At 47.7% G+C, this 20,482-nt stretch overlaps 1 protein-coding gene across 1 annotated transcript in view; it reads right to left on the bottom strand.

Moving 5' to 3' along the window:
- PAFAH1B3 (platelet activating factor acetylhydrolase 1b catalytic subunit 3) overlaps nucleotides 1–20,482 on the bottom strand; it is a 66,521-nt gene that overhangs the window by 10,086 nt on the left and 35,953 nt on the right. The window contains exon 3 of the mRNA XM_085615583.1: nucleotides 1,499–1,588. Within this exon, the coding sequence (XP_085471709.1) occupies nucleotides 1,499–1,588 (90 nt within the window). The remainder of the gene's footprint in view (nucleotides 1–1,498; nucleotides 1,589–20,482) is intronic.

The following is a 20,482-nucleotide window of genomic DNA, read 5'->3' as shown; positions in this document are numbered from 1 at the left end:
TCCCTTTACTGATAACATACAGCCTCTTTTTTCTTCTCACTCCAAACACAATCCTGCTCCCATTCAGGATAGCGAAGCCGAGGCAGGCTGGTGTCTGCGGTCTGATAGCGAAGCCTCTGCATCGGACCGCCGACACCAGCCAGCCTCTGCATCGGACCGCAGACACCAGCCAGCCTCTGCATCGGACCGCAGACACCAGCCAGCCTCTGTTTCACTATCTGACTGCAGACACCATCCTGCCTCGGCTCCATTTTGATTACATTCACTGTGTCAAAGGACCATCCTGCCTCAGCTTCACTATGACGAGACACCATCCTGCCTCCGCTTCACTATGTGACCAAAAACACCGTCCTGCCTCAGCTCAATTTTGATTAGACACTACGATGCCTCACCTTCACTGTGTCAAAGGACCATCCTGCCTCGGCTTCACTAGAACGAGACACCACCCTGCCTCAGCTTCACTGTATGACGAGACACCACCCTGCCTCAGCTTCACTGTATGAGACACGACCCTGCCTCAGCTTCACTGTATGAGACACCACCCTGCCTCAGCTTCACTATGTGACGAGACACCACCCTGCCTCAGCTTCACTATGTGACGAGACACCACCCTGCCTCAGCTTCACTATGTGACGAGACACCACCCTGCCTCAGCTTCACTATGTGACGAGACACCATCCTGCCTCAGCTTCACTATGTGACGAGACACCATCCTGCCTTAGCTTCACTATGACGAGATACCATCCTGCCTCAGCTTCACTATGACGATACCATCCTGCCTCAGCTTCACTCTGACGAGATACCATCCTGCCTCAGCTTCACTCTGACGAGATACCATCCTGCCTCAGCTTCACTATGACGAGATACCATCCTGCCTCAGCTTCACTATGACGAGATACCATCCTGCCTCAGCTTCACTCTGACGAGATACCATCCTGCCTCCATTCAGTTTTGAATCCCAACACCATCCTGCTATAGTTCTGTTTTAATTCCAGATAGCCTACTGCCTCAGCTCTACTCTGTCCTACCATCCTACCTTATTTTCATTCTATGAACCTCGGGTAGCATGTCTCCACTATTTGTATATGATACAACACCAATACACCCTAGTAGCCTACAGCATGGCAGAGAACATACTCTCATGAAAGATACCAGGGTCAGCTTTAAGAAAGAGGCCCAACACTGCTCCTTACAGAAGAAGAGACACTCACTCACAGGTCAGAGAGCCCAACATTTACACCATTCCTCCCTACAGAGCACAGGACTTTAATTGTAGGCCAGAGAGCCCCACCCAAACACTGCTGCTCCATAGAGAACAAGCAACCTTGACGTCCTGGGTTGATTCCCAGCTACCACTGGTCCCACCCTTCCCTACAGACTATGGAACCTTCACTTCCACTCTGCCCCCTCTCTTCACTAGTGAGTGTCCAATCACACTGAAAACTCTGGCCCCATTACAGGAAAGGAGTAATTGTAACAGCTCCCATCTGCACCTTACCTCAAACTGGTGCAAGAGCTGGACCAGGGAGTCTCCAATGAACACCACCTCAGGCTCCTTGTCTTTGCTGTCAGACACAAAGCGATTGTGCTGCAAGAGAAAGAAGAGGATCATTATGAGCAGATGACAGTATAATAAGACTTGGCTCCATATCTGCACGGAGTCATTATCACCAAACAAGACCTGTACCACCATACACAGACAGTACAAAGAGACTTTGATCTTTATCAGCCCAGTGGTCATTACCGCCACACTCCCCCTGTACCGCCAGATACAAGTAGTATGATAAGAGACAGCTACATATCTGCCCAAGTCTACATCACCATACAGTATGAGACATAGCTCCACATCTGCCCAGTGTCTAGATCTCCAGACAGAGTGCAACGAGGCATAGCTCCATATCTGCCCAGGGCCTACATCATCAAACACACGGGACGAGACATAGCTCCATATCAAACCAGGGTCTAGATCACCAGACTCGTAGTGCAACAAGACATAGCTCCATATTTGCACAGGTTCTAAATCACCAGGTACAGACCGTAAGAGAGATAGCTCCATAACTGCCCACGGTCTAGATCACCAGACGCGCAGTGCAACGAGAGACCGCTCCATATGTGCCCACGGCCTAGATCACCAGACGCGCTGTGCAACAAGACATAGCTCCATATGTGCCCACAGTCTAGATCACCAGACACTCAGTGCAACGAGACATAGCTCCATATCTGCCCATGGTCTAGATCACCAGACAGTACGAGACATATCGGACCAGGTGTAGAAAAATGGGTTTCTGTTGCAGTAACCCCCCCCCCTCACCCTCCCACCCATTTTTGCCAGGTTTCTGATTCACTGACTTGTTGTGCCCTGGGTCCCTACCAATCAGGTTACCAGGGCCTGTGTTCTGTCCCCAAAACTGTACATTTGTACCCCCAATTGGCACCTCTGACCACATGTACATCCCTTGTAAAAGGTACAATGGGTAACAAGGGCTCTGTGACCGGGGAAGGCCTCTAAGGGCTGCAGTCCTTATTGTTCCACCCTTGGAGGCCCTGTACCTTAGCACACACAGCAATTGCAGGCTGCGTGTTTTGCGCAGAGAAAAGTGAAGAGTCTACTTGGCACACATACCTGTGTGCCATGCCTGCAACCCACTGCCTGTGGCCTAGGTAAGTCACCCCTCTAGCAGGGTGAACTAGCCCCCAGGTGAGGGTAGAGGTGCATGAGCCCTGTACCCTTACAGGGTCCAAGTCCATTCTTAGACATTGTAAGTGCAGTAAAACCATAAGGAGTATATGGTCTGGGAGTTGGTCATTACGAACTCCAAAGCTCCATAATCGCTTTACTGAAATCTGGGAAGTTTGATGGAAAACTCCTCTGCACATTAAATCCACACTGATGCAAGTGTGGGATTTAATGTAAAATGCACACAGAGGGCTTCTTAAAGATGTCCCATGAAAAGCGACCAGCCCTGGTATGGTTCCTGAATGGCTGCCTGCCATTTGCCACCAGACAGGTGTCTGAACTCCTGGGTAGAGCGCCTACGCTCTCTTGGTTCAGAAACAAAGCCCATCCTGAGCAGAGGTATCGTGCCTCCTCCCAAACGATGGGCTGGGTCACAAAGGGGAAGCTTCAAATGCCTGCTGTAAGCTGTCCTTTTGCTGCTCCCAGCAACTGGCTCCCGACGGTTTTCTGACCACCAGTTTGGGCGGAAGAATCGTCGGGAAACCTAGTTAAGAGGAGACAAACAAAATCTTGTACTGAGCAAATGTCCATTCCAAAGTTAATTCAGCAGTCCGTAGTTACGGTCATTTGTTTCATTCCAAAAGCCAGAATTCCAAATAGGTAATATCACAGCCAGTCTGAACAGAATGCAGCAAACACGCGTTTCGTCTTGTGGATAATTTCCACTGACTTCATCAGGGCTACAAAAAATATATAATATACAAAACATATAAGCAACAACGACCACTAATTCGCCTGCTCCCACTAAAATAAGTGAAGTTGTGAAAAAGTGAAGAAAGGTCACAAAGGATCGTGATTTGTGGTTAATCAAATGTAAAGAGAGTGTAGGGTTCCTTTTGTAAAGAATAAGAAGGTATGAATAATCTATAAAAAGAGGGTCAAAATTTATCTTCGGGTTTTAAGCCCCTAATACACCTTAAGGTTGTTGTGCCAAGTCCGATTCACCAAAAGAAAGTGTACTGGTTGGAACTGAACACGTTCTAATAAACTACCACAGATTAATCACTTGTACTTCCCTATTGGGATGTATCACTACTGATAGTGTGTGTATTTGCTCTCTTTATTTTGGATTTTCCTCCACCCCTCTTCCCTCTTTGTTTTTCTGAGTTGCCCCCTCTCTGTCTGGCATCGGTTTCTTTCTTCCCCACTCTTATTCTTTGGCCCCTCTTTAAAAAGGATTATTTGTTGGCACATTAGATGCTCCCTCCACCGGTCCTTCATGTCCACTGAAATATTACTCAATGAACCAGCACTTTGGCCACTAATAGAGGGTGTCTTATTTTCTCCCCTAGTTGGATTCTGTCCAACTATATCAAAACATTTGGGAAACGTAAGGACCCTGCCATTTGCATAGTCTAGCTCATCCCTTTAAAATGTACGTGCTTTTCTCGGCTTTACATCATCCTCCTATTTTGTCAGGACCTCTTCCAAAATGGTATAGGTTTCATAGTCACTTCTACCATATTTAAATCTGAAATTTCATTTTGAAGAACATCCACCTCCTGTGCGGTCTTCATTGCTTTCCTTTCTGAATTTTCAAATAATATATTCATCAACCATATAGAAATACCATCAAGTTCCTTTTCCCCAGAGTAGTAATAAACCTTCATCCAGATCATCATATGTTGGAAAAATCCCGTGGGATCCTATTTAATTTCCTGTATTGTTTTAAGGTTGCTCCGTCCCACCATTTTGATAATTCACGTCTTAAGTCTCTCAAGTCTAATACATTTATTTGTGGATTATGTTTTACAGATGCATGAATTGCCGACTGCTGGACTGAAAGATAAGGAATTAAGTTCTGAGATATGGTTAACTCATAATAACACCTATGTATGGAACCAAGGAGCAAGAACCCGTGGGTTTCTGCTCTCCCAGCACACAGCTCCGTCACAGCTCAGGCATGCAGTGCCTCTGCCTCTCAGTTCAAACCGAACAAGTTTCGAGATCCTGTGCTCCAGCCGGTCTCTTGGCTCTGCTTTTGCAGTTTTTCCTCCTCCCTCCTTTCATAGGTCTGCATTATTCCCCTTTAATTTGCCTGCTTACTCTGTTTTCCTTAATTTCTTGATCTACTGCTTTTCTCTGCTTACTCTGATTTATTAATTTCTTGATTTCTTTTCTCCTTAGGTTTACTTATTCGTGCTGCATCCATTCTCTCCACGTTTTCTTTTTCCTGCTTCCTCCTCGTTCCCACCCCTACTGGTGTTTACTGCTGCCCCCGTGGCCTCTCCTGCTCCCCGCTGTCCCGCCCTTCCCCGACCCCTACTTAATGGCGCCTGCTACGCGGCCTTGGAGCAGGCTCACCGCTGGTGCACCGAAAGCGCGCCAAAGCCAATGCCCTCTGCACCCCGCCGCGAGCAGCGCCAGTAACCCTGGTCCTCCACTCCTTCGCCGAAACCCATTACCCACCTCCACCCTCCTGCAACAACTCCACCGCACCCCAAAACCCTGCAATGCATCCTCTGACGTCCGCTCCCTACACAGAAATGCCACGGAAATCTGGGACCTCATCAACAGCAGCACCTCTGACGTCACCTTTCTAAGCGAAATCTGGACCAACGCTGCCTTGGGACCGGACATCGCGACTGCCATCCCCGAATACTACAAGATCACACGGAAGGACTGCCCCAATCGCCCAGGGAGAGGCATCGGTATCGCCATCGCTCACAAGGCAAACCTTCTTCTGAGCACCTACACTGACGGGCCCGCAGACCTGATGGAACACCTCCACCTCAAGTTACAGACCAACCCGTCCACAACCCTCTGAGGAATCCTCATCTACAGACCTCCTCCCGCAACATTCTCCAACTCAATCACAGACAGTCTCCCCACAAACCATCGCCTCAACTGACTACACCTTGCTAGGAGACCTCAAATTCCACCTCGACAACCACCAAGACCCCCAACTCCACCTCCCTCCTGGACAACCTCCAAAACAGACAAACAAATCCTACCAGAACCAACGCACTCAGTAGGACATACCCTCAATCCCACCTTCACAGCAGGAAACTCCATCCCCTTGAGCCACACCTCCGAAATCCAATGGACGGACCACTGCTGCTTCCACTTCACCTTCAAAACTAACATCTCCCAGACGCCTACACCAGCTCCAGCGCAGGAATTGGAACAAGATCTCCGACTACCAGCTAACTGCCTACCTCAGCAGCTCCGCCCCCATCACCACAGACGACGACCCAACCACCGCCACCGGTACCCTTCACAACTGGATCCCCAGCTGCGCCAACACCATGACCTCCCTTAAGAAAACATCCAACCCACAAACCAAGACAGCCAGCTGGTTCTCCACCGAACTCAGAGAATCCAGACTAACCTGCAGATGCCTCGAAAAGCTATGGAGAAACTCCAAAACCCCCACACACCTTGACAACTTCAGAACAGCCACTGTCGCCCACCACAAACTCAGACATAAGGAAGAAATCTCTCCAGGACAAACTCCGCCCACGCACACAACAAGGAACTCTTCGGCATTAAAGAGTTCACTCAACCCAACAGTGTAACTACCGACATCCACCCTCCCAGGACCTCAGCATCTTATGCCATCACAAAATTAAGACCATCTATGACAACCCGCATGAGGAACCCACACTCACCTCTCCCCAAACCAAGCAGCCGCCACTGGATAGCTGAACCGCCCTCAGCATCGAAGGCACCCTAAAGATTTTGGAGACAACCCACTCATGGGCCCCCACTGACCCCTGCCCTCCCCACATCTACCACAGATCTGCAGACATCATCGCCCCGAGCTCCAACAAATCATCAACCGCTCCTTCGAGACCACCTCCTTCCCAGATGACTGGAAACCTGCAGAGATTAACCCTCTCCTGAAATAAACATCAGCCGACCCCACCGACATCAAGAACTCCAGACCGATCGCCTTACTCCCATATCCGGCGAAAGTCATGGAAAAAGCAGTCAGTCAACTCGCCTCCTTCATAGAAGAAAACAACATCCTCTACCCCTCCCAATCAGGCTTCCAGAAGAACCGAAGTTGGCAGGGTAAGCCCAGATGTGGGTTCCTTGCGCACTTTGCCACTGGATTCAAGCTAGCCTGGCTGATGACGGCTGATTAGCCAGGACCGGTCCCAGGAGGCTTGTTTCTGGTCCAGGGAAGACGTGGCTTGGCAGTTCGAGCTGGACTGTTCCCATGAGGCACAGGGTCAGACTGATTTGCATATGGTCATGTCTGAACTAGGGTGGCGGAGTGAGCTAAAGAATGAGGATGGATTGAACCCAGATCAGCTGACTGGGGGTGAGTGCTTGCAGTGTTCAACACTCTGTCCATCATCCCCTTTGGTTTTGCTCAGGAAGAACCACAGCACCAAGACCGCCCTTATGGCTGCGACAGACTACATTCTCTACCTCCTCGACAGAGGAGAGACTGTGGCCCTCATCCTCCTGGACCTCACCGCCGCTTCAAAAACAGTCTCACAGCACCTTAGCCAGCAGACTCCACGATGCAGGTATCCGAAACAAGGCCCTTAACGGGATCCACTCCTTCCTCTACGGCAGAGCGCAGAAGTCAAGACTCCCCCCAACCCCCCCCCATCCCTCTCGGAACCCACAACGACCACCTGCGGAGTACCCCAAAGATCCTCCATCAGCCCCACTCGTTATCCGTATTCTATCGGAGGTCCCAATGTATAGACAACCCAGAACAAGCGACTTGGAGTACTCAGGAATGGTGGGAATCAGAAAAATGTGTTCGTTATTATTCTCATATCAGTCCACAACAAGAGTAATCCGAGACACTGTAAAGTTTAAAACGTTTATTTTATAAACTACGTGTCCTTAGATGCAGTACTTTGGCTAACATAAGGAGACAAAGGATTAAAATTAAAACCATCAGCATTGTTACAATACCATAGAAAATGAAATGAGAGATCACATTACAAATGACAGTGGAATACAGCCACCTTCCTTTCGCTAGTAAACTAATATTATTACACTAATAGAAGGTCTCTAGGTTTGAATGGGGAACCCCATACCGTAAAGATCAGCTTAGTTGAATCACATCACAGGATCAGCTTTGCTCTGCTCCTGGGAAAGCTCTTCTCCAGAATGTGTGTAATGCATGCGTACTGCAATATTAAAAGCTCTCGACTCTCAGGTATTTGCAGTTGTGTGCGTGTTATGGCTAAATAGTGGGCCGATCAACCTGAACTCAAAAACAAGCATTGTCTGGCGACCCAGACTGTTTCTTTATACAATGTCCAGACCAAAGTCGCAGCGCACGGCTAGGGATGTGAACAACAGACAGTTCTCATGTGAAGAAAAGGCGAGCAAGCAGTTTTCAAACAACAACATGTATCTGCAGTGTCGTGTGCAAAAGCGGCAAGATGGCTTTCTAACATCTAACGCACTTATGCTAACATAACAATGTATGTATCTAAATCGCAGCCCTCACTACGACCCTTTTGGGTGAGTATTGCGCTTTACAAACCCCTGATTGACAATGTGCATTTTGTACACTATGGTTGTAAAGGATTGTATTGATATTCAATATTATGATTTAGGTCTTGCGAAAATCTATGCTTCAGTACAGAGGAGTGAACTTAATTATGACCTATTAGCCAAGTCATAACTATATGAATTGGTGGCTGTGGTAGTTTTTTGGAACATGTTCAGTTCCCACCTGCACACTTTTTGGGGCGAATCGGACTTGGCACAACAACCTTAAGGTGTATTAGGGGCTTAAAACCCGAAGATAAATTTAGACCCTCTTTTTATAGATTATCCATACCTTTTAATTTTTAACAAAAGGACCCCTACACTCTTCACATGTGATTAACCACAAATCCTAATCCTTTGTGACTTTTCACTTTCTCACTAACGTGAGTGGAAGCAGGCGAATAAAATAGTGGTCGTTGTTGCTTATTTATTTTATAGATTACATCTTTTTTGTAGCCCTGATGAAACACGTCAGACTGGCTGTGATATTACCTATTTGGAATTCTGGCGTTTGGAATAAAACAAAGAAAGTATCATAACTATAGACTGCTGGATTTACTTTGGAATGGACATTTGCTCAGGATAAGATTTTGTTTGTATTGTTATTTGGGGATTCCATCCTCAAACCCTGAAATGTTGGGTGGAAGTTCCACTTATCCTTGGAGCAAACTTTGTAATTTTGATTGTACTACATTGCACGGACTGCGCACAGAGTTGACCCTGCCACTCTTAGACTGCTGTATTAGTTAGGAGAGGTATGCACACATTTGCCAACCCCACCACTCGGGTGGTGGTTGGTGAGGCGCACACCTCAGTCCCCTCCATCTTGAAGATGAGTGGAGCCAGTCAATAGAAGAGGCTAATACCCCCCTTCCACTGGAGTGCGGCATAATAGGGGGTGTACCCACCCTAAGGAAGGGACCCATTGGTCCCCACCTGCACACCCCTGTAAATACCCTTAAATTTAGTATTTAGGGACGACACTAAACCATGCCTCATCAGATTCCTGCAACCTACAAAGGATAGAAGAAGTCGCACAGCAGAGGATACTATAGAGAAGAACTGACAAAGCCTCAGCCCTACCGGGCCGTCTGCACTTTCCAGAGATCTTGTGCCAAAAGTAGACTTGCTCTGCAGCCAGCGACCACCAGGACCCCTGGAAGGAATGACAGTCTTCCACAAAGACCGATCTCCTGTGAACAGCTCTGTTTAAAAGAAATTCCAAAGAAAGAATCTGAGCCTGTTGAAGACAAAGCAACTTGGCGCCTGGAACCATCACTTCACTCGTCGCCCACGCCCCGAGGCAAGGTGGCCCACTTGTCCCAGCGAGGTCCCCTAGCACTCCAGAGTCTGAATCTACCAGGGGTTGGGGGGTTGACCACTCTTGGACCCCCCCCACCCCAATGTCACCTGCACGCTCTGGATGGAACCCCTCATCCGCCCCCCCCCCCATCCCTCCACCCGTGAGTGGCTCGGTACAGTGAAATTAGACCTCAAAAGGAACCCCTGCATCAGGCCACCCTTCTCCCTGGAGAGGACCACCTGAGGTGCACCTACGTTACCGGTCCCTCCAGCTTACCTGCCCAGCTGTTGGCTTGTCCCAGAAGATTTCCTGAACAGAGCCTGCAGCCAAAATCCCAAACCGGCAACCTCAATAGGATTGCATTGTGCTCCGACCCCTCCTAAGCACCCTGCAACTGGCCGCCCTTGCACCACGGGTGGTGGGGACTTGGTGCCAACCTTTGACCCCTTTTTGGCCCCGACCTTAACCCTAGGACCTTGGCTCCCAAGAGCGAGTGGCCTGCCTGTGAACAGCCCCCAAACGAAGTGGGGATCCACTAGACTCAAAGCACACTATACTGTACATTTACATTATACACACACCCAGCTTCCTACACCAGGGTCTATATCACCAGACAGACAGTACAAGAAAGACATTGCAACGAGACAGTGCCATATCTGCCCATGGTGTAGGTCACCAGACAGTACAACAAGACAGCTCCATATCTGACTGTGTGAGATTAGTACCACTTTTTATAAACCTTAATTTACATTTGGTCGCTTAGACTTTAGCATACAGAAGTTAATCAATAATAAACTTAAGTTGTTGGGACGAGATAGAAACAGAAGAGAAAAATAGAAGGTTATTTGTACCAGCTACTAGGATTACAACTAGACGTTCCTCCATTACTGCACAGTCAGTAGCTATACATTCCACACAGCGTTTGGTATCAGACTGGCATTTTAAGTCCAGAGCTGGACGTGAGTGAACAGCTGCCACACAACAAGGTATGTATCTGCTGGGCAGGTCCTCCAACCGAGAAGAGGTTTAGCCAGGTTGGCTAGGGAGCTCCATTGCAGGGCTCACTGCAGTTTGTTCATATATGAGAAAACATTTTTGTACACTTTCCAGGCACAGAAGACTGGTTGGTAGAAGGGCAGCAGCTTTTCAAGTAACAGAGGATACTCGGAGTCACAGAAGACTTCAATCACTACATCACTGTAGGAGGCTGGCTTAGTACATGGAGCATACTTATTTAAGTGAAGCACCATGCACTAATCCAGAAAGCCCTTCTGGTGATATTAGTGGTCTTAGACAACCATAGAAAGCTCTGTAAGTGGTATCAGTGGACAGAAGCCTTCAGGTTAATCTTGGAGTGTTAAGCAGCTTGTTTTACCAGATCCAATCCTATAGTGTAGGTTAAATGAAAAAGAACCACACAGTAGTTCTAAAAATAGGTCTATTTATTATACACACTAACACCGTGGTATTTCTCCTAACCGGAGATAGACACAAATACACACAATACTTAAAATGTAAACAGGTAATTAAGCACAATACACAGTGGTCTCCTGGGCGAGACCAAAACATATTCTAAAGAAGTGGAATGCAAACTCTGACCGAAGTCGGGACTTGGACCAGGAGACTTAGAAGAGCTGGGGACACAAGGAACCACCGGAGGTAAGTACCCAGGAACCACACGGAGGGCGTGTGCAGCCCATGGGGGACCCCTGGTGTACCAATCTCCTGGGTTCCTTAGTACCATATACTAGGTATTAACAAGTGTACACCAGTAGCCAATGGTAGAGGTACAGAAGTACTCACAGTCAGATTTTGGGAGCAAGCACAGTGACAGGGAACCCGATTAGCAGGATCCCAGTCAGACTAGTCAAACAAGCATTTGCAATGAAATAGGTCTTGCTTTTACACGAGTTTGAGCTATTGACATTGCAAATAAAGCCTTTTATTTTTGTTTTTTAAACAGAAATAAAAGGCATGGTCATTTACAATGCCGATTGCTTAAACTTGCGTAAATGCGAGACCTATTGCATTGCAAATGCTTGTATATATAGTAGGTTGGGGTAATACAGCTTGTTGCCATGTGTAAAGATACACTTTGAAACTTGAGTTGATGTGATACCTTTATTTATACCTCAATCAGGAGCACACAGAGAAACCTCCTTCTAGGACTACTCCTTGTGCCGTTTATCGTTCCTTCCAACCGTCTTTCTCCCGAACTCGTGAGAGTTCTACATGACAGGTTATAACGACAACAATGACAACATTCCTACATTCAATCAATAACATTCCTAAATTCTATCAATACCACAGCTTGAGTGACCCACAGCATCTGCTGTTCCTCAGGGGCAGGGCAAGGCTGTGGACCCTTACAGCCCTGCCAAGTACCACCACCTATCAGGGGTTAGGCCAACGCATTTTGGTGCTGGTGTACGCATCACTGCACTCATTGCCGGCCCTTAATAGGATTGTTCTGGACAGCGACCTGAGCAGTAAGAACATTTGGAGTTTGTTGCAGGGGTGGACGAGGTCGTTGTGGTGTGAGGAAGTTGGGAGGGGGCAGGGAGTTGACAGGGTGCTAACAATTAGGCTGGAATACCTTAAGGGCTGATTACGGAGTCTTTAAACGGACCGACTGAGACAAAGTGGAAAATACCAGCTGATGTTGGCATATCTTTAAGTCTGGTAGCTTCCTGCTGCGACCCTCGGAATATTGGCGTCCCGGGCCTAGGGCCATCTCGCCCGTGACCGAACTAAAGTGCATTAGCCACGCCAATTATAGTGCTACCTTAACCTCAGGCGTGCTCGGAGCTCAGGCTGCATAGCATTAGCAATTGCGTGGACGTGCAGCACTGTGCTTGAAAAGTGGCGCTGATCACTTGTTTTAACAAATGACTTGTAACCTAATGGATAAATGGAAGTCTGCTCTAGCTGCTCGGCGGGCAAATATCAGAAACCGTACTTTAACACAAGTGTGCCAGTGTCATTCAGTGTTTTTGTTCTCAAGCAAAATAAACAATATCCGGACCCAGCAGACATTGCATGCTCTCATCCTCGGGCAGTTCCAAAGGGTGTCGCCTTGCCCATTGATGTCTTTTCAACAAGGTACTTGCCCTAACGTGATCACGCAAGGTCTGATTGGCATGAGAAGCATTGACACTGGCAGGCTGAGGCAGTTTAGTTTTAGATTGCCTCAGCAGCCGTCGCATTTTTATGGCCTGGCACCTTTTATCCACAACTGCCCTGGCTGGCCGATCTCAAGATTGTCGGAAATTAGCCAAGACAAGAGTGTTGCACAAGGGGAGTCTCACGTGACTGCTGTAACATTTAAAAAATAATTGCCGGTATTTAAAAAACAAGAAGAAAAAAAAAAAAAAATCACACTATGTAAATATTGTTGTGCATGTGTTTCAAATTAATCCCCGGCCTTTGCCATATCAGCGTCGAGGTTTTTACCACACTGACCTGCAAGATTCACCTGATCAGTGGCAATTTATCATGCGCATGCCTTTATCATCATGATCCCACATAACCATGCCAAATATCATGTGGCTATTAACACTCACATGTTATCACCCCTGTTTCAGATTCACTCTCGTTTGGGTGTCAGTGCTTACATGCTGCCAGAATCTAGAGCGCACATTGTAATTTGTTCTAAATCCAAGACCGCATGTTTTGGGCACACTGAATACCTGTCTGAAGTAGGCTGTTCAGGCACATGCTTAACAGGGCAGTCCTTTTTACGCCGGCCTGCAGCCCCCTTCTGGAATCTGGTCACGCTGTGTGACGGACAGGGTCTGTTCTAGTCCTGCAGCCCTCGACCCCGGTCGGAATAAACAGCACCTGCACTCCGCATGCGTTACTCCCACCACTTCAACGTTAATGGGAAATTAAATGTATACCCAGTTTTCCAAAATAGTCATCGTTTAAAGTTCCACATGTTGGTATGTGTGTATTAGTGACTGCACACAAACGTTGCAGCTGTGTTATACTATGAAGGTACACAAAAGGGCAATTCTTTTTTGTTAAATGTGTCGCAATACCTGGCACACATTAACGGTGAAATATCATGCATACTCGCCCTGAAAACAAGCAAAACAGAAAGCAGCTCCACATCCGGGCCAGGGAGGAGACCTGGGAGGGCGAGGGCTGCCCGCAAATGCGTGGTACCTGTAACTTTTGCGTGCCCAGTGGCGGCGCGTGCGGCCGGTGCAGGCAGCGCCTGTCCCCTTCCGGGGCTCCCGTGGTGAAGAGGGAGCCCCAGCGCCAGAGAGGAAGTGCGGGAGCTGAAGTCCCGGGTGAAGAGCGGCAGATAGCAGTGCGGGGCTCCCATGCCTAAGGAGAGAGCTCCGCGTCGTGCTGGCAGAAGTATAGAGGAGCTGGAGTGCTCCGGAAGCGCGCCACAGCCAACCGCCATTCAGGAGGATTCTCCTCGCAGACCGGGTGAGTGGGGGATTTTCCATTTGTCCAGTGGTTGTGCCGATGAAGGCACAGTGTCAATGTTTATTTCCTGAGCGGACACACCGTTGCGGTCCGCTCAAACGATGGGGCGAGTTTTAAACAAGCGCTCGCCATGACGTTTTAGTTTGGCTTTTTCTGCCGTGGCCTCGCCTGGTAAAAGGTTTCTTATCTTTATGGGGCCATGTATTTGGCCCCATAAAGATAAGAAACCTTTTACTTCAGAAGGAAAGCAGGCGAGGCCGTCCAAGTGGGACGGCAGAAAAAGCAGAGCGAAAACGTCACCAACAGCTCTTTCCCAATGGCTGGCTGCCGTTTAGCATAAACGGTGACGCCGACCAATGGGAAAGGGGGCGGGGCTTAAAGCCCTTTACTAAAAAATCCCCAAAACGTTAAATCTCGCCAGCGAGAACGCGCATGTGCGCAGCCTACGCTAGCGAGACCTAAAAACAAAAAGTGGGGCTAACCACGAAAGCAAATCCTACTTTCCGTCAACCACCTTTTCAGCTAGGGTAAAAGCAGAGGGAGTACAGGAGGCAACAGACTAAAGGACAGAGTGAGCGAGAGTCTTTTGGCGCTGGTGGGAAGATAGGTCTGCGAGTCAAGCATGTGTAGCTAGGAGGTGTGTTGCACGAAGGGCCAACTCAGCCTTTCATTATTTCATTGTTGAAAATTAAGAGCCATTAACGCAGGATAAGGACAATTTATTTACAGCACTTAGAAAGAGGTCTGGCATTAAGTGCAAAATAAACAAGCATTGGCATAGCCAATCGGTCTCGCCTTTGGGACCTTATAAGTGTTTAGCCATGCAACACTTGCATAACTAAATACTTATAAGGTTCCAAAAGCGATAGCTATTGGCTATGCCAAGCGGCCCCGAAAGTGAAAGTAAGCTCGGTCAAGCGCGGCGCGCGTGCCCGCGCACATGCACTGTAGCACTAGGCTGGCCTGGTAGCACTTTTTGGAGCCCTCACAAAATGTCTTGCCAGACCAGCGCATGCGCTGGGTCAGGCGAGACATAAAAATTATTGGTGGTAAGATGAAGATCCCACTACCACATCTGTGTTCGACCCAAATGTAATACTTGCAGGAACAAAACATGAGGGCTAAAACATATCTGGCTGACCAGAGCAGGATATTATTAAAACAACTTGCATCTGGTCGCTTAGAGCTTAGCATACAAAAGTTAATAAAACATTTCTAAAAAAGCTTGTTGGGAAGGTACAGGAACAAGAGAAAAATAGAAGGTTATTAATACCAGATACAAAGAGCACAAATAAAGATCTGTGTTCAGAGACAATCTAAATAAATGTTCTTTCCACACCAGGTACAAAAGTATTTTTTGCAGAATGACCTGTTGTCCAAATATATCAGATTCTAAACAACCAGGTTCACATGGGTGGGGGTAAAAAAAAAAAAACACATTCCCACATAGAAAGCACATTTTCCAACTTCACTAGGAGTATACAAGCTTCATAAGCACCTCACCAGGGACACTATGGAAACCTCCAGGACCTTCTCACCTTCTGAAGTGTGAGTGCAGCCCTTCCTTGCACACAGCTTGAAGCACGGTTTGCTTGTACATCAGAGGATTTGGATCACCAGACGAAGCCGGGGGAACAGTGACAGGTCTTTAACTCCTATGGGGTTTGTGCTTGCCTGGGACCTTAGTTTGCCTAGAAGCTGTTCTCAACACCTAGCAGACCAGTCATTAATGGACAATATGTGAACCTCTCACATCCCAACAGGCCAGTATGCCTTGAGACTTAGTTCAGCTGGTGGACCAAAGATTACAAGATGCCATTAGCAGCTACAGCGGAAAGTACCAAACGGGAATAGGATGAAAAACAATAAAATTCACACGCTCTCCGAAGAGGACAACCCCCCCTCAGGTAAAGTCTCCCAACTCCACCTTGAGTCCATCCCACTGAGCCGAAAGCCACCACAGTAACAACTGCTTTCAAACAACTTAACATGGAAGACGACGACAGCCATTCACGTAGCTGTTAAAACCTCCTAATTCAAGCCTTAAATATGTTCAAAGAAAGGCTTTAAAGGAACAAACCCTTAAATCTAAAGGCCTATTTGGAAGGAGTCATCGCAATCTAGTTGCGTTAGCAGGAGACAGCAACCAGGAAAGCAGCGTCTCCTAAGGGAGGAAGCCCAAAGCGGTCACCAAGTTCACTTGGTTACAAACAACAAAAGCCTTTACCAATCTAACATCCGGGGTATGCTTTAAAACGCATTATTCATGCTCAAATATTGTGCAGAAAAAAAAACATTCTTAAAGCTCCTATGAGTCAGATGAACTATCTGAGCACAGTACATGGGTTCCTTTTCACCAAAGGAGAAAGTGAAAGACTGAAAAAAGATCTACTGGTAAATAAAGGGCAGCAAGATGCTGGCTTAAGGTGAAACCTTCTGCCTGTGGAATAAAACAGTTACCCCGTCAATATCAGGAGCCATTATGATTTCCATAATCTGGTGACTGCGGTAGGAGTCTGCAAATGAACTGAGTGTATCAGAGTTCTGAAGACCAACAAAATATGAATTCTGATCCTGGTTCCATGTAACTTAGCACTAGTCAGGATGAGTGCACGGACCTGTAGCTGTAATGGTGATGGTGATACGTTCTGACCAGAGAAATTCAGAAAGAAAAAAGGTGCTTCCGGCTGCCCTGCATGGCAACCCAGGAGATAGCAAGAGGCTGAACACCATCCTCATACATCAATTACACACCTGCTTAGAACTTCAACTGTTGGTTGAAATCTCAGCCAAAGTGCAATACTTAAATTGTGGCACTGAATGTGTTATGATCCATTTCTTCTGAGTAGATCTGGTATAGGGTGCAGGTGGGTACCGCCCTGTGATCAGGGACGTGAAATTCGTAAACACACAATCTGCGTTGTCTTGAACAAGGACAACGTCCCCACTTGGCACTCCTGAATAACTGCATCCAAATTTGTGTTCATTCATATCTTGATTTTTAAAAAGAAATTCTCATTTATTCAATTTTTCGTATTTTGTGTTCGCCGTGTTAAATAGCGACATGTTGAAGCGTAAATACATTTTTCGTTTTGTTAAACAAATCGCAATGCATTTCATGACAAGCCCATCATCAGGGGAAGGTATCCTACAAGGTAACCAGAATATAAATAATCAGTCCAAGTGAGGCAGCTTAAGTATCTGATGAAAAAAGCAAGCTCAGTGGGAATCACTTGAGCCCAAAAGTAAATTGGAGAGGAAAAAAAATAGAAGAAAAGTCCACGGATTATTAGAATGATTTGTTTTCAAGAAACTTTAGTAATTAAACTGGTGAGCAGTTGAAGAAAATCGGAGAAAAATTCATAGAGAACGCTACCGAATTATGTAAAGTAGTTAGAAAACCGGCCGTGTTGTGAAGTTGAAGGTGAGTGTAGAACCATAAACAAAGATATTAACCAAACAAATCACATCACGTGCGTACGAAGTAAAAATAAAAAGCAGCCAGAGTGACCAGTAGGTAAATAAGCGACAAAAGTACAGAGCAGCTAGACCCTCGCGAGCACCAGGGGTGAAGTGTGGTGTGCAACACTGAAGTCCGATACAAACCGTTACTTCGAAAGTGCATTCGTCAAGGGGCCGACATCTTTCACAGCGCGTGCAGTTGCACGCAAATCAGTTTATAGTGTTGCCGTTCAAACGGATATAGAAAGGGGACGCTGCTCAAGAAAGAAAAAAAAAAAAGGACTGGATTCATAAAAAGGAAAGAAAATGTGAACTTATGTTCCTGCCATCTTAAAAGAGGCAAACGGAACTAAACACGCGAAAGGATAAAAATAGTGCACAAGACATCAAAGTCAAGCCGTGAAACCAAAAGGGACTCTGTACACTAAAATAAACAATTGTTGTTTGTGCCATACTATTAAAGTTCCCACATGTTTCTTTAACAAATTAAAGGAAACTAGATTCTTCTCGAAAGGCAACAGAAGTTCACAAACATACATAGGTCATCAGGGTTAGCAGTAATGAACAAAGTTAACCAAATAGCATACATCAAAAACACAAACTTAAAGAATAAAGTTTCAGACGCACGATAAGCACAAATGTGTGTGGCTAATTAAACAAGCAGTCTCCAATGGAATTGGAGCTAGATGGCACATTAAAGGCAACAACTCGCATCCAGCTCAACCGACCTGCTTAGTTTCCATGCACCTGCCTTCGTGGAGCATGCAGTGTACGTGTTCCATTGTTGAGCAGTTATGAGACGCCATCAATAACTGGGGCTGATGTGGGGAGGAGAGCGGTTTCCATGCACCTGCCTTCGTGGAGCATGCAGTGTACGTGTTCCATTGTTGAGCAGTTATGAGACGCCATCAATGACTGGGGCTGATGTGGGGAGGAGAGCAGTTTCCATGCACCTGCCTTCGTGGAGCATGCAGTGTACGTGTTCCATTGTTGAGCAGTTATGAGACGCCATCAATGACTGGGGCTGATGTGGTGAGGAGGAGAGCAGTTTCCATGTACCTGCCTTCGTGGAGCATGCAGTGTACGTGTTCCATTGTTGAGCAGTTATGAGACGCCATCAATGACTGGGGCTGATGTGGGGAGGAGAGCGGTTTCCATGCACCTGCCTTCGTGGAGCATGCAGTGTACGTGTTCCATTGTTGAGCAGTTATGAGACGCCATCAATGACTGGGGCTGATGTGGGGAGTAGAGCAGTTTCCATGCACCTGCCTTCGTGGAGCATGCAGTGTACGTGTTCCATTGTTGAGCAGTTATGAGACGCCATCAATGACTGGGGCTGATGTGGGGAGGAGAGCGGTTTCCATGTACCTGCCTTCGTGGAGCATGCAGTGTACGTGTTCCATTGTGGAGCAGTTATGAGACTCCATCAATGACTGGGGCTGATGTGGGGAGGAGAGCAGTTTCCAGGAGAGCAGTTTCCATGCACCTGCCTTCGTGGAGCATGCAGTGTACGCGTTCCATTGTGGAGCAGTTATGAGACGCCATCAATAACTGGGGCTGATGTGGGGAGGAGAGCGGTTTCCATGCACCTGCCTTCGTGGAGCATGCAGTGTACGCGTTCCATTGTTGAGCAGTTATGAGACTCCATCAATGACTAGGGCTGATGTGGGGAGGAGAGCAGTTTCCAGGAGAGCAGTTTCCATGCACCTGCCTTCGTGGAGCATGCAGTGTACGCGTTCCATTGTGGAGCAGTTATGAGACGCCATCAATAACTGGGGCTGATGTGGGGAGGAGAGCGGTTTCCATGCACCTGCCTTCGTGGAGCATGCAGTGTACGCGTTCCATTGTTGAGCAGTTATGAGACTCCATCAATGACTAGGGCTGATGTGGGGAGGAGAGCAGTTTTCATGCACCTGCCTTCGTGGAGCATGCAGTGTACGCGTTCCATTGTGGAGCAGTTATGAGACGCCATCAATGACTGGGGCTGATGTGGGGAGGAGAGCAGTTTCCATGCACCTGCCTTCGTGGAGCATGCAGTGTACGCGTTCCATTGTGGAGCAGTTATGAGACGCCATCAATAACTGGGGCTGATGTGGGGAGGAGAGCGGTTTCCATGCACCTGCCTTCGTGGAGCATGCAGTGTACGTGTTCCATTGTGGAGCAGTTATGAGACGCCATCAATGACTGGGGCTGATGTGGTGAGGAGGAGAGCAGTTTCCATGTACCTGCCTTCGTGGAGCATGCAGTGTACGCGTTCCATTGTTGAGCAGTTATGAGACGCCATCAATGACTGGGGCTGATGTGGGGAGGAGAGCAGTTTCCATGCACCTGCCTTCGTGGAGCATGCAGTGTACGTGTTCCATTGTTGAGCAGTTATGAGACGCCATCAATGACTGGGGCTGATGTGGGGAGGAGAGCGGTTTCCATGCACCTGCCTTCGTGGAGCATGCAGTGTACGTGTTCCATTGTTGAGCAGTTATGAGACGCCATCAATGACTGGGGCTGATGTGGGGAGTAGAGCAGTTTCCATGCACCTGCCTTCGTGGAGCATGCAGTGTACGTGTTCCATTGTTGAGCAGTTATGAGACGCCATCAATGACTGGGGCTGATGTGGGGAGGAGAGCGGTTTCCATGTACCTGCCTTCGTGGAGCATGCAGTGTACGTGTTCCATTGTGGAGCAGTTATGAGACTCCATCAATGACTGGGGCTGATGTGGGGAGGAGAGCAGTTTCCAGGAGAGCAGTTTCCATGCACCTGCCTTCGTGGAGCATGCAGTGTACGCGTTCCATTGTGGAGCAGTTATGAGACGCCATCAATAACTGGGGCTGATGTGGGGAGGAGAGCGGTTTCCATGCACCTGCCTTCGTGGAGCATGCAGTGTACGCGTTCCATTGTTGAGCAGTTATGAGACTCCATCAATGACTAGGGCTGATGTGGGGAGGAGAGCAGTTTCCAGGAGAGCAGTTTCCATGCACCTGCCTTCGTGGAGCATGCAGTGTACGCGTTCCATTGTGGAGCAGTTATGAGACGCCATCAATAACTGGGGCTGATGTGGGGAGGAGAGCGGTTT

Source organism: Triturus cristatus, chromosome 7, assembly GCF_964204655.1.
Source record: "Triturus cristatus chromosome 7, aTriCri1.1, whole genome shotgun sequence".
NCBI lineage: Eukaryota > Metazoa > Chordata > Amphibia > Caudata > Salamandridae > Triturus > Triturus cristatus.
Note: the sequence above shows the minus strand (reverse complement) of the source record. Positions and strands in the feature narration are given on the sequence as shown.